The sequence below is a fragment of the Balaenoptera musculus genome, chromosome 11 (assembly GCF_009873245.2).
Source record: "Balaenoptera musculus isolate JJ_BM4_2016_0621 chromosome 11, mBalMus1.pri.v3, whole genome shotgun sequence".
In the NCBI taxonomy this organism is placed as follows: Eukaryota; Metazoa; Chordata; class Mammalia; order Artiodactyla; family Balaenopteridae; genus Balaenoptera; species Balaenoptera musculus.
Window position 1 is genome coordinate 31,391,214 of NC_045795.1, and position 23,206 is coordinate 31,414,419.

Genomic DNA, 23,206 nt, shown 5'->3' on the forward strand with positions numbered 1-23,206 from the left:
CTCTGTTAGAGAAATAAAATAATTTGCCCAAGGCCATCCAGCCAGAAGTTGGCAGCATCTTCCGCTAGGGCAAGGGACAAGGATGGGGTGGGGTCAGCATCTTGCTGGGCTCCCCAGAACCAACTGGGCACTGCCAGGTTCTCTCAAAACTCAAAGGACCTGCTAGTTTTCCGGCCTCTCCCAAAGGATCCCTGACCCACCCAGGGACCTTTGCTCCTTCGCTGCTCTGAGGAGAAAAGGTGGTGGTAGAAAACAAGGGTGGAGGAATCAGTCTTAAGACCCTCATTAACAGAGTGTGACCTCCTCTCTCAGACAAGACTGCAGAGGGGAGAGGATGGGAGAAGAGAGTGGCAGGGCTGGAAATGATTCCTCAGGAGGTGGTGGGGGAGGCAATGGAGTGACAGTGATGGGCAGTTGTCACAGAGGAGGCAGGGGGCAGGGCTGGTGCAGGGAATCAGTCACCAGATCCAGGAAGACTGGAAGCCCCCCACCCCCCAAGCATAAGAGGAATGGGCGTGTTTAGTGCAAATAGAAGGAAGTCTTTGAGTCCTTACTGCAGGAGGAAACGAAGCTAGCCACCCTGGGAAGCTGAAAGTACACAGACCCAGGAAGGATTCCAATTCTTTTGGGGTTTAGATTCATTCGACCCTAATCTAAGGGAATTTGGAGGCGGTCTGTATGCAAGAGGCTGAAAAGCTCACAGGCACAGTTCCCCAGAGGGGTAAGCCACAGAGCGATCTGGAAGGACAGGAGAAGTGCAGTTGGGGGGCACTGCTGGTGGTCTCAGTCTTCCCACTGCAGCAGGAGGCTGGGGGCTGGGGGCTGGAAGCAGGGGGCGTCTGAGGCAGAGAGTCCAAGGTCAAGGACTGGTGAACCAAGGATCCCTCCACCCTTCCGGTGAGGACAATAGCCTGGCAGTCAGCAGTTTTTTAACAGTAAGAATGATTTGAATCTGAACACCTTTAAGGCAGGAATGAACTCGCCTGCGGCCACTGTCCCCCACCCCTCCCAGTCACGCATCCAAGAGGGTCAGTTCCTTTCTATGACTGGCTGACTCCTGCCAGTGCAGGATTTTTGACTTTTGAGAGACCAGCAGTGTCACCTTTGGAGACTCCAGTTTGAGGAAGGAGATGGGAGGGGCGGTTCTGGGTCCTGCGGCTCAGCCCTCCCCTCGGATGCTGTGTACAGTTCACAGACAGGGACTCATGCCTTTAGCATCCCAGCCGCTGCCCATAAATGACAACAGCGCCCTCTAGCTTCTGTGACAACCACACATTTCCAAATGCTCCCTGGACAGGGGGTGGTATCACCCCAACTGAGAGCTCCTGGGTCCCCCCCTCTTTGGTACTGAGGAAATGACTTACACCCCTGCCAGTCTTTTCCTGACATAGAAACACAGAGACACAGAAGCCTGTGGCATGTGTTGTTCATTATAATAATGCCCTTGAGTGAGGGGGAGAAGGGAGGAGCCATGAAACAGGCCAGCGCGAGCAGGGTAGGAAACGTGGACAGCCTCCCCAGCCGGGGACACCGCAGAAGTGTCACTTAATCTTTAGTGAAATGTACTCAGAGAGGGAGGGAGACTGTGGGGTAAATCCAGCCACCAGAAGCCTGGCTGGGGTAAAAGAAAAACACTTTGCGCTGGGAGGGTGGGTCTGGAGGTCCTGCTGCTGGAATAAGCATCTCGGCCCTTCCATCAGCAGAGACCGCAGAGTTGAGCGCCACAAGGTGCACCCCGCCCCCCAGGCCAGAACCCGGCGGGGGGTGGGGCGGGGCGGGGCGGGGCGGGGGGCGGTGCTGATGGCGGTAGGAAGCCGGGCTCCCGCAGTGACTAACCCCACATGGTTATCTGCAGCCACTGTGGGGCAAGAAGAACATCAGAGGATGGGCGAGGTGGTGGTGGGGCATGATGTCTGGGGAAAGGGAAGGGCCAGTGGAGCCACGGCGGGGGGTGGGGGTGGGGGCCCGTGCCTGAGGATCCTTTCCATGTACCTGGTTCAGGTTCAAGCAAATCTGGCCAGTATTGTTAGGGTCCATGGTTAGAAAGTACGCTGTTTCGAGGAGGAGGCAAGGGAGAAGGGTTGGGAGCTGAGTCAGTGGTCTGCAAGACCCCTTCCCGACTAGGGAGGATGTCAGAAAGGGTGTAAGGAGCTGTTCCTTCCCTCTTCCCAGCCAAACCCCCAGCCCAGCAGGGAATTAATGGTAAGGACTCCTACAGCCTTGCTCTGAACCAGGGCCTGTTCTGAGTACTATCCAAATACTATCTCATTTAATCTCTGCCTCCATTCTATGCAGGCTGTACTGTTATCTATATTTATAGGTAAGGCAACAGAGGCACAGAGAGAGAAAGTGACTTGCTTCAGGCAACAGAGCCAGCAAGTGGTGGAGCTGGGATTTGAACCCAGATCATCTGTGCCCGGTGGAGGGGAGTGGTTCTGGAGCAGTGCTGTTTGTGTGGGTATGTGGGAGAAGGCCGGCAGTCCCCTGGCCCAGGGTGGGGAGTGGGCAGGTGCCTGACTCACTGAACATGGCCTTCAGCCTCAGGAAACAGCTGATGAAGCTGTCAAAATCCATGATCATTTCGTCATTTGCATACCTTGCCACCAACACCTGTGTCACCTTGTTATTCAGTTTGATGCCTGGGAGAGAGAGGAGTGTGGAGGGGGAGAGTCCAGCCCTCTGGCTGCTGCTGCCTCCCCCCTCCCTGCCCCAAAGCCCTCTCCTGCCCCTGGCCACCTGCTTTCTCAATTGCCAAGCGCATCTCATAGGAGTTCAAGGTGCCTGAGTGGTCCTGGTCACACTCTCGGAAGATGTCCTGAAGGGACAAGACACATGTGGTAGGGCCGTGTGCATGGCACGGTGGCTGAAGTGATGAAATGCTTCACGACTGCTACCCAAGACCCCAGGGGCCCCCTACGCTGGCCCACCCCCTGAGCTCCAGTATTCCTATCACCTGGTGACTGTGGGGTTAGTTCCTGGCACCCTGCCCAGGGCTCTCTGCCTGTATCCTTTACGATGGCTGATACCTGGACTGTGCTGATTATTGAATATTTTGACTAGTTAATACGCCAACACATCAACGGCTCCATCCTGGGGTGTGTGTGTGTGTGTGTGTGTGTGTGTGTGTGTGTGTGTGTGTGTGTGTGTGTGTGTGTGTGTGTGTGTGTGTCTAGTCAGGGGCTCCTGTTCCAGCTCCGTCCTTACTAGTCCTCATCCCTCTGGAGGACCTCTCTTTCTTACCTCCATAAACTGCCCCCTCAGTGCCCTTTACCGTCCATTTCTTGATTTTTCTCCACAGGATCTGGAACTCCTGAAGCCCCAGTTTGCCAGAGCCATCTTTCTGGGAGGTAGTCAAGGATATAAGAGGAGAGGGTGGGGAGGGCATCCTGGGGGCTGGGAATCAGAGGGACTCACCGAGGTAGGGCACAAGACAGAAGGGGCCTGTATGGTAACCATGGTAACAGCCGGAAGAACTGGCATCTTTTGTTACCCCAGCGCCTAATCCCCATCCGGAAGGAGGGCATGGCTGGTCAGAGAGGTGGCCACCTTGGGGCCAGGCTCAGGGGTAGGGGGCTGGGGCAGGAGAGCACTGGACAGGACTGCCCACTGGACAGGAAGATACATCCAAGAGGTTGACCATACAGCGGCACACGTCCAGGCTGAAACCCTTGGTTTTGAGGTTTTTGACTGTGAGGGAGGGAAGGGGCAGGAAGAAGGGGAGGGATGAGCAGGGTGTGGTCGGGGTTGGGGGGAGGGGTGGGGGTGATTAAGGTTGGTGGGAAGGGTTGTGAGTGGGGGATGGAAGACTCACCTTTGGAGACCACCTTGTTGAGGAGCTTCTGTAGCTCATACATGCCTACCTCCTTGTCCTAGGAAGGGGGACCATAAACCCCCGCTCTGGCCCCTTCAGCCCCAAACCACCTCCTTTCAATCTCCCAGCGCTCTGCCTCTCACCTCTCCACCGGCCACTATGTGAAACAAACGTATGAAGTCCTGGTCTATGTCATTCTCAGAGATGTTCTCCTGGAGGGAAAGGAGTGGGAGAGGGACACAGTCCAGAAAGTTCTTCCACACCCCTACATGCTGCCCCCAAATCCCACCCCACACAGCCTCCCCTCACCTCTTGGAGAAGCTCAGCGAAGTTGGCTTCATCCAGTTCCCTGGGCAGAGGTGGATGAAGGCTCGGAGTGAGCAGGGGTCAGGGAGACGGGGATTCCAGTGGGATGGTCAGGGAGGTCATGTCATGTGTCTGCAGCAATACGGAACAGGCTCCGTGGGATCTGGCTTCTGATTCTGGCTCTGCTACTACCTGGGACTTCCCTGCCTCATGCCTAAGTTTCCCTGACTGTAAAATAGGGACGGGGGTGGGGGGAACCAGCTGACTGCACCCTGAGCTTGAATCTTACAGCTCTGGGGCAGGTGGCCTTGGAGCAGTGAGGTGGGGCCCCTCACCAGGACTCGCTGTGCTTCTCCGTGAAGACCCGGAGCAGGAAGTCCGCATCCTTGTGCGGCTCTAATGTGGAGGGAATGATGATGTATTCCCCCGGAGGCAGCCGGAGGTGGCTGCTCACCTCCCGCGAGTGGGTGAAGATCTCTGAGAAGCCCAGGTCCTGATACTTCACGAAGAAGTCCTTTTTCAAGTGGACGTCCTGGAGGTTCTGAAACTGTACGTGCCCTGGAGGTGGGTACAGGGCCCACAGGGGAGGGCACGGAGGGAGGGACCCCCACGGTGATGCCCGGCTGGGCAGGGCTAGGGAGGGCCTGGACCCTGTCCATCTGGCAGGTAACCCCAGTGTGGTCGTTTCCTTCCCTGACTCTCACTCAGGGCCCAAGGGGGCCGGAACCCTGACCCGGTGGGCCCCAGAACCCTTCGCCGAATTCCACCCCTTGCCCATCCACATGCCAGGAGCAGGGTGGATGTCTGCCCAGGATCAAGCCCCACGTCTTCTGTACCTCCTTTGGGACCTGGGAAGGGAAGAGAGAGGAGGGTCAGATCCCCAGGATGGTGAAGGGGCTCAGGCCTGTGGAAGCTAGGTGTGTGTGTGTTGGGGGGTGCTAAGGGCACTGGGACGCTGGTGGTGGGGAGGGGCGTGGGCTCTAAGAGCTAAAAGTCCCAGCATTAATAACACTTCCGCTTTGAATCTAGAAAAATGGTACAGATGAACCAGTTTGCAAGGCAGAAATAGAGACACAGACGTAGAGAACAAATGTATGGACACCAAGGGGGGAAAGGGGGTGGGATGAATTGGGAGATTGGGATTGACATATATACACTAATATGTATAAAACAGATAACTAATGAGAACGTACTGTATAGCACAGGGAACTCCACTTTGCTGTACAGTAGAAACTAACACAACATTGTAAAACAACTACACCCCAATAAAAAAAAAATAACCCTTCTGCTTTGGATGGCAAAGTACGGTTTACACAAAGTTTTGCCAAGGGGAGATTTTTACCACTGCAGGTTAAGGATGGGAAACAGAATCCCCCAGAGGTGAGATAACTTGCCCAATCTCACACTGCTGAACAGTTGAAGAGCTGGGATAAAAAACTAAGAGAGCATTTTCCATGGAGCGCTCATGTCTTGCAGGAAGTTAATAGGGGATTATTGAAACCGAGGAATGAGCACATAGAAGTTTGTAAAAAAGGTGAGATAAACCAAGATAAATAGGTTGCTCTCCTCCAGGGATGACCAGAACCTTTAATATACTGATGGTCCCATGGAGCTCTGGGTTGGGGTAGAGAATACAGCCTTTCCTGGCAGGGCTGTGTCTAACCTTGGAAATGGCTTCAGGTGTGTCTGTTAACCTGGGGGACTGACAGCCTAAGAGGAGGGCAAGGCTCGTGTCTGCTTTTGTTCACGATTGAACCTCTGGAGACTGACTGGGGCCTGGCTTGCAGTAGGTGCTCCATGAATATCACTGACTATGTGAATGAATGGACAAACGGGCATTTCTAGGATTTTGCAAAGCACCGTTTGGGAAATGCTTGTCAGGGGTTTCTCTCAGCCGGAGTCCATGCTCTTGGTGGGGCAGCTGTGGGGAGGCTTGGGGGCCGTGGAGAAATCTCCGAGTGTGTGGGAACTGGTGTGAGTTTGGACAAGTGACCTCACCTCTCTGGCTCCCAATCGCCTTCCTCTTCATTAAAGGCGTTACTATTCAAAATGCCTTTGGAACAATGCCTGGCACAAAGGAAGTGCTCCCTAAGTGTTTTAGATTTTAAAAATCTGAAAAGAAAACTGCCAGCCCTGCCTCAAAAGCGCAAAGCACCACTCCAGAAAGAGACAGGGCCGAGATGGGCGGTGAGGATTAAATTGGGAGATTGGGATTGACATATACACACTACTATATATAAAATAGATAACTAGGACTTCCCTGGTGGCACAGTGGTTAAGAATCTGCCTGCCAATGCAGGGGACACGGGTTCGAGCCCTGGTCCGGGAAGATCCCACACGCCGTGGAGCAACTAAGCCCGTGTGCCACAACTATTGAGCCCGTGCTCTAGATCCCGCAAGCCACAACTACTGAGCCTGCGTGCCACAACTACTGAAGCCCGCGCGCCTAGAGCCCGTGCTCCACAACAAGAGAAGCCACCGCAATGAGAAGCCTGTGCACCGCAACGAGGAGTAGCCCCTGCTCACTGCAACTAGAGAAAGCCAGTGTGCAGCAACAAAGACCCAATGCAGCCAAAAATAAATAAATAAACAAATCTTAAAAAAAAATTAAAAAAATAGATAACTAATAAGGACCTACTGTATAGCACAGGGAAAACTACTCAATACTCTGTAATGACCTATACGGGAAAAGAATCTTAAAAAAAAAAAGCGGATATATGTATAAGTACAACTGATAAACCTTGTAAATCAACTATATTCCAATTAAAAAAAAAAGGAAAAAAGAAAGAGCCAGGGGTGTGGAGGCGGTTGGAGGGTGTCCTGGTCCCGGGGCAGGTGGTGGGGTGGGGTGGGCAGTGGTCCCAGGGGTGAGGCCATGGGGAGAGCAAGAGTGGCTGGGGGACCAGCTGGGCACGCACAGAGTAGATGACAAAGCCGATGGTCTGCAGCTGGGCTCCCTGGGGCCGTGCCCGCCTCCAGTTCTTCTGCATCAGGGCCACCAGGCAGGTGCAGACGGCTTCGTCGTCCTCTGGGGCATCATCTTCCTCGGGGAGAGAGATCTTAAACTGTGGGTTGGTCCAGAATGTGTCTGTGGAGGAAGCAGGTCAGGTTGGCCCTGCCCTTCCCACGGTGGACGGGCTTCCCAGCCAAGTGCCCCCCTCCTCAATGGGGCCCAGGTGTGCGGTGAGTCAGTGGCCCATCCCTTGCTCCCTGCTCCCCTGGGTCCCCTCGCCCACCAGTGTAGCTCCGGCAGCCCCCTGCAGTGCTGCCCCTCCTCCAGCTGCCCTCGTAGAAGGTGGTGTGCCAACACCTCTTGTAGTCCCCACAAAGCGTGTCGGGTATCAGGTTGCAGATTTCCAGGAGGGTGAAGTTGTCCAGGAAATCTTGGTAGGACATCCTGTGGTGGAGGGGTGGCCAGAGCCCATCAGCAGCACACCCACACCTGTAGGCGCTCCGCCAGAGCCTCCCCATCCAAGGCACAGGCGGGAAGTGGCAGGAGAGATGAAGGGACTGGGTGTGGGGACAGAAGGTGGTCCTTCTCAAGCGGCGCTGACCAGAACTCCCCGTCCTCCTTCCTGTGCAGCAGCTGCCTCTGGACGTCTGGGGCCACCTCTTCCCACTCCTTGGCACTGGAGCAGAGACAGGCAGTAGAGGGGCAGGGGGTCGGGAGGCACCTCGGTCCTCCCCCAGGGATGCCCTTATCCCTGAACGTCTGCCTACTGGGGGTCCTGGTTAGATGGAGAATCTAGAGGGGAAGGGCTCACACTGGGCGCAGGTGACCGGAGGCCAGTCGGTCCCTCTGTGGCATGGCCTTGCTCGTGGGCCTGCTCTGTGCTCTGCCCCTCCCCCCAGAGTGCTGGTCGGGGCACCTACTTGTCACTCCAGGCTCCATTCCACTCAATCCGGCCCCAGGGATTCCGGACCCGAATCAGTGTTTCCATCCTGCCGCGGTACAGGACCTGGGTGGGTTGTGGGCAAAGGTTAGGAGTGTAGGGTCACAGAAGTTCTCCTTCTCCTGTCCCTCTGGGTGGGGTGTAGTCGTCAGACTCACATCCTGAAGGCCGGTCACTGAGTAAGCATGTCCTCTCACCAGCATCCTCTGCGTCAACGACTCCAAGTCACTTTGGCTGTTGATCTACACAGAACAGAGAGGAAGGAAAGGAACTCAAGGTCTGGTCAGAGGGATGGGGGCACCTGAAGAGAGGTGACAACTCTCTGGGTTCATTTTTTTTTTAATTAAACTTTGTATTTTCAAATGATTGTAGACTCACATGCAGGTTTCTTTGTTTTTTGGGTTTTTTTTTGTTTTTTCAGTTGTGGCATGGGGGATCTTTTAGTTGCAGCAGGCAGGTTCCCTGACCAGGGGTTGAGCCCGGGCCCCTGCCTTGGGAGCCCGGAGTCTCACCCACTGGACCACCAGGGAACTCCCTCACATGCAGTTTTAAGAAATAATACAGAGAGATCCGTGCACCCCATATCCAGTATCCCCCAGTGGTAACATCTTGCAAAACTATAGCACAATATCATGTTTTTTCTTTTTTTGGCCGTGCCACGCAGCATGCAGGATCTTAGATTCCCAACGAGGGATCGAACCCTTGCCCCCTGCAGTGGAAGCGCAGAGTCCTAACCACTGGACTGCCAGGGAATTCCCTATAGCACAATATCAAAACCAGGATGAAGATGTTGACACAGTTAGTCAGTCTTATACAGATGTCTCCACGTTTACTAGTACTCATTTGTGTATGTTTTACGCATTGTTATCATATGTGTAGTTTTCTGTATCCACCACCATCGTCACAATATAGAACATTTCCATCACCAGTACCATCCCTCGTGTTGCCCTTTTACAACCAACATCCACCTCTTATGACCCTCTTCCCTAACCTCTGACAACTCCTAATCTGTTCTCCATTTTAAAAAATTTTGTCATTTCAAGACTGTCATATAAACGGAATCATACAGTATGGAATCTTTTGGGATTGGCTTTTTCCATTCAGCATAATTTCCTTGAGATTCATCCAAGTTGTTTTGTGTGTCAATAGTTCATCTCTTCTTATTGCTGAGTAGTATCCCCTGGTATGTATGCACCTGTTAAACTAGTCACCCTTTGAAAGACATCTAAGTTGTTTCCAAGTTCTGTTTATTATGAATAGAGCTGCTTTGAACACTTGGGTACAGGCTTTTGTGTGGACATAAGTCTTCACTTCTCTGGGATAAATGCCCGAGAATACAATTGCTGGGTCTTACAGTAGCACTCTGGGTTCATTTATTTATTTGAACAAATATGTGTTGGGTATCTATTGCATGCCAAGTACCATCTTAAGTCCCAGGACCCAGCAGTGAATGAGACAAATAAAGTCACTGTCTTCATGGAATATGAAAACTGTCTGGAGAAGATTGGTTGTGAATATACACGTCGATAAGTAAGACAGTTTCTGATCATGATAAATGTTGGGGAGAAAATCAAAACAAAGTAGAGAGGAAATGGGGGGCAGGAGTGGCTAATTTAGATTGGGAAGCGGGGAAGGCTAGCCTGAGGAAGGGCCATTTGAACTAAAAAATGAATGAGAAGGAGCTAGTTATGCAGGTATTTGGAGAGAGAACTTTCTAGGTGAAAGCAACAGCAGGTGCAAAGGCCCTGAAGCAGGACCAAGCATGGCTTACTTCGATGGAGCACCCCATGAGGGAGGACCGCTCTATGGCCTTTCTAAGCATCCTCAGCAGGTTCGGAGGGGGCTTCTGGAGTTGGAGGCTCTGGGTCACGCCCCCCGTGAAGTCCTCAAAGCCCTCCACCGTGTTGCCCCCAGACAGGGCTTCATAGGATCCGTTCAGCCTGTGGGCACAGAGAGGGCACCGTCTGGGCTCTGGGATGCAGTTGTGAGCTTGGACCTCAGAGGGTGCGGTGAGGGAAGGGAGGGATGCCCTGCCATCCCCCTGCCTCTTCCCCTGATTCCAGTTGCTCCCCTACCCCCCGTCACTGCCAACTGTCAGGGCAAGCTTGGAGGCCAGGCGAATCGCCAGGCTGGGGCACTCACTTGGCGTACGCCTTCTCCAGCAGGGCACTCCAGAACTCGGTGCACTCGGCTGAGTGCACGAACACCAGCTTGCCATTCTTTGTGGGCAGCCGGTCATCCACCACCACGTCCACCCACTGCCCAAACTGCCAAATCTGCGGGCGGCAAGGTGGGTCTCAGCGGGGCGTGGGGCATCTGTATGCCCCAGGCCCCCTTCCGAGCTCATACACACATACATGCGCGCATGCGCGCGCGAGCGCACATTTTCCCCTCCCTTTCTTGCATGAAGACTCTGTTACACGAGCGCCTCCTGGTGTCAGGTTCAGTGACACACCAGTAACAGAGGGGCCCCCCCCACCCCTCCGCCGCCGCCAAAGAAAGGCAGTGAAAGGCCTGAACCTCCCCCCAGCCTCACCTCCAGGTTCTGCCATGGCCTCCAGAGGGACCCACCCACCTTTTGACCTTGGCTGGACTTTAGGACTTCTGAGGTCTTAAAAACTCTTGTGACTTTCAGAAATATTTTTATGACATGAGGAATGTGTCCACATGTTGAATAATTTGAAGAGCAGATTACAAAAATTACATGACAGAAACTCCCAATGTCATATGCACACATGCACATACACACACGTATACGTGCATATACATATGTGAGTGTATCTACCGAGAGAAAGAGAGACAGAGAGAGAGAGAAGCAGGAGGAAGAGGAGGAGGAGAATGAATCACAAACTGATAACAACTATTTCCTTTGGGGGCTTTAAAAAATTAGCTTACACAATTTCTTTAGTGAGCGGATATTTCTCTGATAATTAGACAAAAATCCACCCTAATAAATGTCGTTTTTTTCAAAAAGGAAAGAAAAAAGGTAAACTTCAAAGCATGTACTAATTCTTTCTCTTTCTCTCTGTCTCTCTCACACACACACACACACACACACACACACACACCCCTCATACACAAATCAACTCTGGCTTTCAAATCGCCCTTCACCTGAAAATGGAAGATGCCAGCATAGTTTTTCTTGAAGCTCTGCCCCCTGGGCACCACGCGGTACAGCAGTTTGGGGTACGCAGTAAGGGAGCCGATGGCAGCCAGCAGCCAGCAGTCCCCTGGGAAGACAGAAGGGCTCCCAGCTTGAGCACTCCCATGTGTGTGGGTCCCAGAGTTCAAGCCCCAGAGGAGCAGGAGCTGCCCTGTGGCCCCCTCTCCGACAGAGATGCCCTCCCACTGAGGAGTCTTCAGGGAGGAAGCAAGCAGGGAGAAGCTGCAGAAGGGCCAGCTCTGGGGGTGAGTTCTCCACCTTTTCTATTAGGTGAGAGACTCACAAATCAGAGCCGGATGTTTTTGTTCTGGGATTTGGGGAGAAGGTGTTTTTGGCCTTGGTCTTACTCCTCCCTCTGGGACCTGCCATCTTTGGGGGACAGCCAGTCGTCTCCTGTCCCTTGAACAAGGCCAGTCCCCTTCCCCATGGCCCCCCGCCTCTACCCCATGATTACAGTGGTGTGGTGATCAAGACGGCTCTCCTTGTTGTCAGCCCTGTAATACTAGAGACCCAAGGGGCTCAGTCTGTACCCTCGCTGGGACACAGGGGCAGGATTCTTGGGCTGAGGTTATCTGTAGCCATCTCTCCTGGGGAATCTCAGACCACGGGTGGGGCTTGGGGCAGGGTGGTGCCCTGTGGGGGGACGTGGGCCAGGCTGAGGCTGAGGGCACTGGCAAAGCTTCTGTGATTACCAAGGCCTTCTGGCTGCCTGAGGAACCCTTGGATGGGGGCAGAAGTGGGGAGAGGAATGTTAAGGATACTCTAGTCACCATCGTGGAAAGGGCACTTAGGGAGAAGCAATTTTTCCTCCGGTAACCCTGGGCCCTCCAGCCCAGTGAGCCCCAGCGGCAGCTGTGGGACCTGCTGTCTCCTTGGCCTCTGCCCTACCCACACCCTGCCCTCTTCTCTGCCACAAATGGGACAGAGTTCAGCCCTAGAGGAAGCCCACCCTGGCCTTCTTCCTTAAGATGCAATGAGGGGTTTGGAGAAAACCGGGGGATAGGACCAGGCGTAGGGAGGAAGCTCTCTCTGGGGGCTGTCCGTGGGAACCTGCGGGAGAGTGGCCGCTCCTTTACCTGATACCCCAGACTGAGGAAGTCGTGTCACTTGCAGTGGTTAGCGGAAGCCTAATTGACCTCTCCTTGAGCTTAGGCCGGATTGCAAGCTTGCTTTTAACAGCAGAACATGGGGGAGGTTACCGCCTGCTTCTCCTGAGACCAGGTGGTGAAGGCATTCGGGCTTCCTCCTTGTTCTCTCTCTTGGGCCGCTCACTCAGGGGGAGGCCAGCTACCATGTGTGGACACTCAAGCGTCCTACGGAGAAGCTTATGCGGCCAGGACCTGGGGCCTCCTGCCACGTGAGTGCACCATCTTGGAAGGGGATCCTCTAGGTCCTGTGGAACCTCATGAGAAACCCTGAGCCAGACCAACCCGGCTATGCTACTTCCTAATTCCTGCCCCGGAGAAACTGTGAGATGATAGATGTTTGTTGTTGCTTTCAGTCACTGACTCTTGGAGCAACTGATAACTAATATAGCACCCTGCTTACTCCCAGACCCAGATGGCAGCAGGTAGGGGTGGAATCCGGATTAGGGGAGGAGCAGGGACACAGAAGATCTGTCTGAACCCAGGGATCCCAGTCCCCCAGCCTCAGGAGACACCCCGGCACTCTTCCCCAATTCACCCCCTGCCCCCAGCTTTCCTGCCCCCCACTCACCGAGCACTCCCTGGCAGATGTCCGTCGGGCTAACCCCATTCACAATGAATTGAGGATTGCTTGTGATTTGCTGCAAAGAAGGAATAAAGGTTTCAGAGAGCCCAGGACACCCCCCTCCCAAGCTCCCTCCCACTTCCCTGGGGAATGTTGCTGTCTCTTGGGGTTCTAGGGGAAACATGGATGGGGGGCGGCAGGGGGAACTTGGCCTAATTGTAGGCTGTGATGGCAAAGGTCAATGAGTGACCTTCCCAGGGGTTTTCTGAGAGGTTTTACTTAAGCATGTCCCGAACCGGACCCTGCCTTGATGGAAATGGAGTCTAGTACAGAGCCAAGATAGGGCGGTGGGGGATTGGAGATTATCCAAGTGACTGGGACGTCACGACTACCCCCACCCCCCATGAGTCCATGCCTCCCTTCCCAGTGCCCACACTGGGCCGCTGCCAGCTGATGTTCTGCACGTGTTTGGAGTTGGGACCCAGTTCCTTGAAGCCCAGTGAACTGGGTTCAGCGGGGAAAAAGGGGTCCTTGAACAGCTCCCCCTTCCGCAGGCAGAGTGCTCGCAGCTCCTCAAAGCTCTGGTTGTTGTAGTTCTGGGCGTTGTGGTGCTGGCCCATGCCCTTGGCCTTGAGTCGGTTCTGGCTTATGTGAGCCGCCATCCCCTTGTTGGTGAAAACGGGCTCCGCTTAATAATAAAAAGACAAATAACCCAATCAAAAAATGGACAAAGGATCTGAATAGGTGTTTTTCTGAAGAAGATACACAAATGACTAATAATCACATGAAAAACTGCTCAACATCCTTCGTCAACAGACAAATGCGAATCAAGGTCACAATGAGATACTACTTCACATCCGCTAGGATGGCTCTAATCCAAAAGACTGGTAATAACAAGTGTTGGTGAGGGTGTGGAGAAATTGGAGCCCTCGGACACTGCTGGTGGGGATGTAAAAGGGTGCAGCCACTTTGGAAAACAGTCTGGCAGTCCGTCAGTTAAACACAGAATTACCATATGATTCAGCAATTTCACCTCTAGGTATATATACTCAAGAGAAATGAAAATATATGTCCACACAAAAACTTCTGCACAAATGTTTATAGCAGCAGCAACACTCACAATAGCCAAAAAGTGGGGAAAAACCCAAATGTCCATCAGCTGATGAATGGACAAACAAAATGAGGAATACACGTACAGTGGAATATTACTCAACAATAAAAAGAAATGAAGTACTGAGACATGTTACGACATGGACGAACCTTGAAAACATTATGCTAAGTGAAGACAGCAGTCACAAAGGATCACGTATTGTATGGTTTCAATTATGTAAAATGCCCCAAACAGGCCAATCTATATAGAGACAGGAAGTATAATCATGGTTGCCTAGCGCTTAGAGGGTTGGGGGATTGGAAGTTGATGGCTAAAGGGTATGGGGTTTCTTTTGCGGGAGAATGAAAAGCTTCTAAAATTGATTGTGGTGATGGTTGCACAACTCCGTGAATGTACTGAAAACCACTGATTGTACACTTTAAATGAGTGAATTGTATGGTATGTGAGTCATAGCTCAATAAAGCTGTTTAAAAAAAATGACCTCCAGACCATGCAAACAGACACTGCCTTTTGGGGAGAGTGGAAATAATGGAGTGCAGCGGGCAGGAGGGCAGAGGGGAAGGGGCTGCTCGTGGGGGAGTGTCCAGTTAGGGAATGGCCCAGTGGGTGGGGTGGCTGGGTCTCTGAGAGGCAAAGTCAGGCCGGCTGACAGGTCCTGAGCCAGCTGGTGGCTGGGGACCCAGGATCCCTCCTCCCCCAGAGGGATTGCAACCTCTTACACCCTTCCTGAGTATGCCCGCCCACACCCGTCCGCCCTCCGTGGGACTGACTCCCCCCTGCCACCAGCAGGGGACCCAGGAGGAGAGCGTGGAGGAGGGGCGAGAGGAGCCGAGGTCCACTCTGAATCTCCAGTCCTACCCCACCCAGGCACCCGGGGCCTGCGCCCCACCCCCCATCTCCCCACATTCTCAGCTGCCTCTGGAATAAGGAAGCGCTTGGGGGAAGGGAGGAAGGATGTGGTCTAAGTTAAACAGGGCCCAGTTGGGGCCGGGGTGTGGGAGGAATCCAGAGTGAGGAAAAGAAGGGGGCAGCTGCAGGGGGGGAAGGGGGGTCCTGGGCTGTCCAGAGGTGAGACCGGATTGGGCCCAGGGAGGGCTGCCTTCCTCAGAGCGGGGAGCAGGGGGTCTCAGCTACGCTTCCTCCCTCCAGCTGACGGGCAAGAAGAGTTAGAACAGCGGAGCTGACGGTCCTGAGCGCCTGCCCTGTGCAGGGCCCCGAGAGAGGGCCACGCGGTGCCCAGGGTACCGGAACAGGAAGCCAGAGCTCGGAGGTCGGTAGTGGGTCGAAGGTCACAGAGTGAGGGCTGGGGTGGACTAAGCCTGACCGCAGACCCCAGACTGGGCTTGTGACCTTCACCCTACGCTGCCCTGGAAGGAGGTGGCTCTCCCCCGTGGGAAGGCCTGGGGACCCAGAGCCATCTCCCCATCCTAGTCAACTAAGGAGGTCACGGGCCATTTGTGGCTGAACTTATCTGATACCCCCTTACTCTTCCCATTACCCAAGCAAGCAAACCCATTCTCCCGTCCCTCACCAGCGTCTCCTGGGACTTCCCTGGGTCCAGGAATGACTCCCGTTCCCTCCACTTATTAGCCTGACAAATCCACACAGGTTGCCACCCACCAGCCCAGTGCCTTGGAGCACAGGCTGCCTTTGTTCTTCAGCTGCATCGACTGTTCCTGCCTCGGTGCCTCTGCTTGGAATCATTCCTCGTCCCACACACACATCTGTCCACTGGGGAAGTCCTGGCTCAATGCCACCTGCTTGGTGAAGCCTCCCCTGACGCCTGTACAGAGTCGGGGATGCCCTGGTGTCCAGCAATCTCCTTTATTATGACACCCATCCCTGCCTGGTCTGTCTGCCCGCCCCCCCCCACCAGGTGATGAGCTCTCAAGGGTAGAGGTGGGCTCCCCTGTCCACTGCTGGGTTGCCTCAGTCTTACACTGCACCTGACCCAGCAGGGGCTCAGAAATGTTTTCAGGGGATGAATGAGTGACTGTCTGCAGACAGTAGTAATTTTTCATCTATGTTTGCAAATTTATGTTTTCTCTCTCCTGCCGCGCTCCCCAACTCCCTGTTCCACTCTAGCTCCACATGTATTCTGTTTATTGGTTGCCTCCCTCATAGAATGAATGCTCACGCAGGCAGGGATTTTGGTCTGTTTTGTTTGCTGCTGTATTCCTGCTGCTGTATTGTGTACATAGTAGGTGATCAATAAATATTTTGAAGGATGTTCTTGGCAGCTTCTGTAGGGAGAAGGTCGGTGTATCTCAGTTTCTCCCACAGGAAGAGGGCCCAATAAGAATCTGTGAAGGGAATGGGTGGGCGTGTGGTTCATCCCTGGGACCCCCCATCCATTAGGGAGAGCCCCCTAGCAGGTGCCCAGTAAATGGTGGGACCTGCAGACTCCAGTCCAGCACCGTCCACAGGCCATGCCTGGGCTGGGGACCAGAAAGGGCTCAGCTCAGCCCAGGAAAGCCAGAGTGTTGGTGCAGGGAATGACAAAGGTCTTGGCTACAGCAGAGAGGTCTCTCTGGGGTCCCTTGGGGTCCCTGAGGCCTGGAGGCTTCTGGCTCCCACTAAGAAAATTTCATTGGCTGTAAGGATTAGGGTGAGTTTGCTGAAGAAAGACTTGGAATCCTGTCCTTTGCTTCTTCCATAAAGCCTGTGGCTTGTGATGAGAAGATAGTAGGAATCCTCCCTCAGTTATGAAAGTAACTAGCACTTACACAGCATTTATAAAAGTAATAATAGTTAACAGAGTTTGAGGACTCAGCGCATGCCTGCATGGCTCTAAACACTTTATGTGCATTAACTCATTGAATCCTCCCAACAGCCCTGTTAGTTAGGTTTATTATTATCGTCTCCCTGCTTCAGAGGGAGAAACTGAGGCACACAGGCTGAACTTCCTCAAGGCTGCACACCTGGCTGGCAGCAGAGTCAGGGTCACACCTAGGCAGGCTGGTCCATGCTCTCACCCACTACCCTTACTGCCTTTCAGGGAGGGAGCCTCGGTGGAGGGGCAGAGGCTGTGCTGGAGAGAAGGACAAATGGTCAGCAGGTCTGGGGACATCCCTTCTTCCATCTTACTACAGCCTCTAGGTGGCCTTTCTTAAGCTCCTTCCCTGGGCTGGGAGGAGAGGTTGAGGATGATGTTGGAAAAGGGGTCGGGAGGTAGCTTATTTCTCTTTAGCAGAGCTAGTGCCCTGGGCTGCACCAAGCCAGAGTGGGTAGCTGTGTGACCTTGGGCAAGTTGTTTTACATCTCTGAGCCTCGGTTTCCTCATTTGCATGAAGAGATTGCTATACCCTATCTTGAAGTATGTATCAGGATTAAATAATGCAACATACATGAAAAAGACAGGTGTTCCACAGGTGCTCAGACAATGTTAGTTGTCTTCTCCCCACTGATCTGGCTGGTCAACTAGTTAGTATTTATTGAGCTCCTAGCAGGATCACATAGCCTCCTGCATATCCCTCTGTCACAGGACTTAATGATCATAAGGACAGGGTCCTGAGAGGAAGGACAAAGAACATCCCTAAGAGAGAAGAGAATCCAGAACTTGTTTTGTTTCACTGCTGGGTCCTTACCCCATGTTGCCAGCCGACCTGGGTGGGTGAACCCAGGGTCCGCCCAGAGAAGGTAAGTCAGCGGTTCTCACCGAGGGGTGGGGGGTGATCACATCCCCAGGGAACACTTGGCGATGTCTAGAGACATTTTTCATTGTCCTAACAGGGGACTGGGGTGTGGGAGCTACTGGCATCCAGTGGGTAGAGGCCGGGGTGCTGCTCAACATCCCACAGTGCACAGGACAGACCTTACAACAAAGAATTATCCTGCCCCCAATGTCAAGAGTGTGGAGGGTGAGAAACCTGGGCTAAGTGAATGGCCCAAGACCCCGCACGGTGAGGGAACCTTCCGTGCCCTTCCACCATGGGGCTGCCCTCTGCCCGGCTGCCCCCAGGAGTGAACATGCCGAGCTCTCCAGGGGGTCTGGAAGGACCACAGAAGGTGCTGGTGTCTAAGAAAATTGGAGAACATCCGAGGGCAGACCAAGGCGATGAGGGTTAAATGTCACCTCCCTCATCTCCCGGGAGCCCTCCGTCCCCGGACCATCACCCAGCCGAGGAGTCACTGTCCTGACTCCAAACCTGCCTAAGGTCCTGCATACTCTGTCGGCCGGGCCTGCACTCCTGACTCAGTGGCTGGCAGGGAGGACTCACACACACACACACACACACACACACTTCACCACAGTTATCTCCCAGAATGTCTCAGGGCCAGGGCCATGGGCAAGCTGAGACAGACAGACAGACAAGGCTGTCTGTGGGAAGGACAGGCAGATTGCCAGAGCAATATGTGAAAACAAGGCGTGAATGTATAGGACGATTTTTGGACAAGACAGGGCATGTCTTGTCTTCCCCCATCAGACTGGGGACCTGTAGATTTAGGGACAGCTTAATTTCCAGAGCAGAGAGCAAACGAAGATGTTGTCTAGACTGGGCTTGGGGTCTCCCCTTCGGCCTGCACTTCCCAAGAAGCCTGGAGGCTGGGTCTGGGGTGCCCCTTATTTCTCTAACAGCCACGGCCATGGCCACGGGGGCTTCCCTCACACAAGCCTGTTTCCCAGGTGGCTGTGACAGCGCGGTGGCCGGTCCCTCTCCTCTCCCCGACTCCAAACTCTCAGTGGTGACAACGAGGTTGGGCTCCTGCAGGTCTGACCATCCGTGGCCCGTTCTTTCCCAAACCAGCTGAGGAAGAGGCCTGGCTCCTGTGCCTCAGGAGCACCCAGTCTGATGGAGGAGTCACCCTCAAGGGGACACAGCCCCTTCCCTGGGGGGAGGCCCTAGTCTGCCAGGGACAGGAGTGGGACAAACCCCATCAACGCCTACCTGGGGAGTGCGGCCTGCTGGTGGCTCGCATGGTGCTTGACAGTTGAAGGTTCTGGGGGGAGGGGACGGAGGACTCCCACCCCCACCCAGAACTCTCCAACTGCAGTGGGATTCCTAGGTCAGTGGCACGTTTTTTTTTTTTATTATTTTTGGCTGCGTTGGGTCTTCGTTGCTGTGCGTGGGCTTTCTCTAGTTGTGGCGAGCGGGGGCTACTCTTCGCTGCGGTGCGCGGGCTTCTCGCTGCAGTGGCTTCTCTTGTTGCGGAGCACGGGCTCTAGGCACACGGGCTTCAGTAGTTGTGGCACGTGGGCTCTAGGGTGCAGGCTCAGTAGTTGTGGCGCACGGGCTTAGTTGCTCCGCGGCGTGTGGGATCTTCCCGGACCAGGGCTCGAACCCGTGTCCCCTGCATTGGCAGGCGGATTCTTAACCACTGCGCCACCAGGGAAGTCCAGTGGCACGTTTTTAATAGCTGCCTCCTTCCCACTTGTCCCCCTACAAGCTGGTGCTGTCGCTAACCTGGCCCCTTCCATCTGCCTGGTCCCCACCCACCAGTCCAAGGGCCATCTCCCTGTGGGGACAGGAGACCCAGCACCCGCACTCTGGAAGTCACCACGAGGCTGGCTGTCCTCACTGCATCATCCCGTCAGGATAAGTCTGAGACCCTCTTCTTCCGCCCAAGACTGCCAGGAAGGGGCTGTCCCTGACACTCCAACCAGACCTCTTTATCTTGAAAGCCTCCTCGTTTCCAGAAGCCACTGACATGGCGTTCTCCCTGTGCATCTCTGTGCCTTCACATGGCCTTCTCTGTGTCTCTCTCCTATTCTTATAAAGACACCAGTTGTATTGGATTAGGGACCCACCCTTTTCCAGCATGACCCTGTCTTTTTAAAAAAATTTAATTTTATTTATTTTTTATACAGCAGGTTCTTATTAGTTATCCATTTTATACATATTAGTGTTTATATGTCAATCCCAATCGCCCAATTCATCACACCACCCCCCCACCCCCCCCACGGCTTTCCCCCCTTGGTGTCCATACGTTTGTTCTCTACATCTGTGTCTCAATTTCTGCCCTGCAAACCGGTTCATCTGTACCATTTTTCTAGGTTCCACATAAATGCGTTAATATATATTTGTTTTTCTCTTTCTGACTGACAGCACTCTGTATGACAGTATCTAGATCCATCCATGTCTCTACAAATGACCCAATTTTGTTCCTTTTTATGGCTAATATTCCACTGTATATATATATATACATCTTCTTTATCCATTCGTCTGTCGATGGGCGTTTAGGTTGATTCCATGACCTGGCTATTGTAAATAGTGCTGCAATGAACATTGGGGTGCATGTGTCTTTTTGAATTATGGTTTTCTCTGGGTATATGCCCAGTAGTGGGATCAGCATGACCCTATCTTATCTAATTACTTCTGCAATGACCCTATTTCCAAACGAAGTCACATGCTGAGGTATTGGGGATTAGGACTTCAACAAATCTTTTTGGGGGATGCAATTCAACCCATAACATTCTTCTTGGCATGGTTAGGCCACTGGCATGCCTCAGAGCGGATGATGGGGGTGTTTCTGGCTTAACTCCATGACCTCAGGGGAAGGTGTCTGGTACCACGCCAGTCATTTTGGCCTAATTGTGGGTCCTTGAGTCATCACTCTCCATGTCAGTTTTCTCAGCTGAACACTAAAATGTTTGAATGAGGCAAGATGTCCTGCCTTTAAGCTCCCATAACATCCTAAGATTTTTTCACCCTGTCCTAGCTCCACTGTGTACAGGTTGTGTTAGCTGGGGCAAGTGACATCTCGGCCACGGGCCTCACGCTTCTCATCTATAAATTTGGAATAGGGCACCTCTGAGGACTCAGTTACAGGCCCATCTCATTTTATTGTGCTTCGAAGATATTGCATTTTTTACAAATTGAAGGTTTGTGGCAACTCTGTGTCCGTCAAGCAAGTCTACCGGGGCCATATTTCCAACAGCATTTGCTCACCTTGTGTCTTTGGGTCACACTTTAGTATTTAGAACTTACCACCAGCAAAAAGATTACAACTTGCTGAAGGCTCACATGATGGCTAGCATATTTTGCAATAAAGTATTTTTAAATTAAGGTATGTACATTTTTTTTCGTAATTTTATTTATTTATTGATTGATTGATGGCTGTGTTGGGTCTTCATTTCTGTGCGAGGGTTTTCTCTAGTTGCGGTGAGCGGGGGCCACTCTTCATCGCGGTGCGCGGGCCTCTTCGCTATCGCGGCCTCTCTTGTTGCGGAGCACAGGCTCCAGACGCGCAGGCTCAGCTATTGTGGCTCACGGGCCTAGTCGCTCCGCGGCATGTGGGATCTTCCCAGACCAGGGCTCGAACCCGTGTCCCCTGCATTGGCAGGCAGATTCTCAACCACTGCGCCACCAGGGAAGCCCTGTACACTTTTTTAGACATAATGCTATTGCACATTAATAGACTACAGTGTAAATGTAACTTTTATGTGCGCTGGGAACCCCCAAAATTCGTCTGACTTGCTTTATTGCGATATTTGCTTTATTGTGGTGGCCTGGAATGGAAACCCCAGTATCTCTGCGGTCTGCCTGTAGTTCACACATAGAAAGTGCTAAGAACAGTGCTGGCCCTAGCGAGCACTCCCATCTCTGTCTGGCTGGTCGTGCCCTCGGCTGTGGGTGCCCAGGAGGCAGCCTTGCTCCTCAGTGTCACCGGTGCACAGTAGGTCCTCAGGACGGTTTGATGGAGGGATAAAGGGTGAGACTGCTGTTTGTGGCCTCCGGGGACTGCTGTGTGTGCTCCCTGCTGGAAACTCAGCCAATTTCTGCCCATCCACCGGCTGGCTCTCTGTTCCCCTGCCCTTGGCCCGGCAGCGACTCCAGCCCTGGGACTTTGGGATGCCCCCTGGGGTCCACATTTCCCAAGACTGTGGATCTGACATACAGGACACCCGGGCGATTTTTATCAGGCTTTTCTCTGTTTGCTGTCCCCACTGTTGGCCGTTTCTTGCTGACAGTCTGCAGGCCTTTGGGGTACCTGCTTCTTCCTCCTTCTCCGCCTCCTCTGAGTCTCCCCTCCTTTCTGGGAGTTCTTTGACTCCTTTTCTTGTTTTCTGCAGTGGGCGGTGGGTGGCAGGTGGGCAGGAGGATGCTCCAGGGCCTTAGGGGTCACCTGGTCATGCTCCCTGAGTTTACTGATACGGAAACAGGACCAAGGAGGAGAGGTGCCTCCCCTGGGGATGCACAGCAAGTGAGTGGCAGAACCAGGACGGGAGTCCAGGTCGTCTGGCTCCTGTTATACACGCTGTATACTCTGTGGGCCTCTGGAGGGCGGGCTACAATGGTCACAGGAAATTTCTTAGAAGGTGAATTTGAGTTGGATGTTAGAGGATGGATCAGACTTGAACTGGAGGGTCTGGAGACCCTCCCTCTCCAGTCTCCCTCAGGAGAACCTCTCCAAGATCCCTCCCAGCCCAGTATACCTGGGCAAACCCCATACCCTCCCTGAGCCTGTGTCCTCACTCATAAAAAGAGGAAAACCACACCTGCTTTGTAGGTACTATTAATGAGCATAGTATTAATTACAGTTGACATTTATGGGGTGTTTACCATGTGCTGGGCACTGGGCCAAGTGAGCACTAGACATACATTATCTCATGTAACTCTCACAGCAAACCCACGCCTGACCTCACAGCCAGCTCTGAGGAGTAAATGCTTTAACAAGCATAGAAGTCACTTAGTGTAAGTCCAGGCACATAATAACCACTCAATAAATTGCATCAACAATGACAACAAATAATAATGACAGTATTTGGTCGACTACTGTGGCCCTATTTTTTTGCCTCTCCCCCTCCAGAGCAGCCCACTAAAAGTCCCTTTCTGGAAGCAGCTGTCCTGGGATCTTCCTCCTCCGGGAAGCCTTCCTGGACCAGTGTGGAACTTGTGGCTCTGCACAGCCTTTCTCCCCTGAATCTCTGTCCCATTTGTGTGGGTCTCAGCAATTCAGAGTGTGTGCCCATGTCCCTGTTCCTCATTCTGAGTGGTCCCACAATTTCCTCAGGGCAGGGGGTAGAGGCAGAGGTGACAGGGATGCCGGGGGAGGGTGGTGGAGAGGCTGGCATTGTGAATATAACAGGCCCCTCCTGCTACTCTCTCCTCTCCCTGATGGAGAAACTGAGGCTCCACACAAGAAGTCTCTTGCCCAGGTCACATGGGGATGCTGACCTCACAGGTCCTCCAGACCAAAAGAAGGGTGGTTGGACGCCAGCCATGTGTCCAGGTCAGCAGCGCAAATCAGACACCTGCCTTGGAGTTTTT

General features: G+C 53.3%; 1 protein-coding gene across 1 annotated transcript; it reads right to left on the reverse strand.

Annotated features, from left to right (window-relative positions):
• On the reverse strand, nucleotides 1–13,545 carry CAPN11 (calpain 11). The gene is made up of 21 exons (XM_036870141.1): nucleotides 13,318–13,545; nucleotides 12,890–12,959; nucleotides 11,088–11,240; nucleotides 10,153–10,306; nucleotides 9,782–9,950; nucleotides 8,169–8,252; nucleotides 7,991–8,076; nucleotides 7,672–7,746; nucleotides 7,354–7,514; nucleotides 7,036–7,205; nucleotides 4,954–4,965; nucleotides 4,453–4,664; nucleotides 4,121–4,160; nucleotides 3,955–4,023; nucleotides 3,812–3,869; nucleotides 3,623–3,687; nucleotides 3,272–3,340; nucleotides 2,737–2,815; nucleotides 2,523–2,639; nucleotides 1,993–2,051; nucleotides 1–1,858 (listed from the first exon to the last, which is right to left on the reverse strand). Exons 1-21 carry the CDS (start codon nucleotides 13,543–13,545, stop codon nucleotides 1,832–1,834), a joined length of 2,157 nt encoding a protein of 718 aa, XP_036726036.1. The 3' UTR covers nucleotides 1–1,831.
• Nucleotides 13,546–23,206: the final 9,661 nt, after the last annotated feature.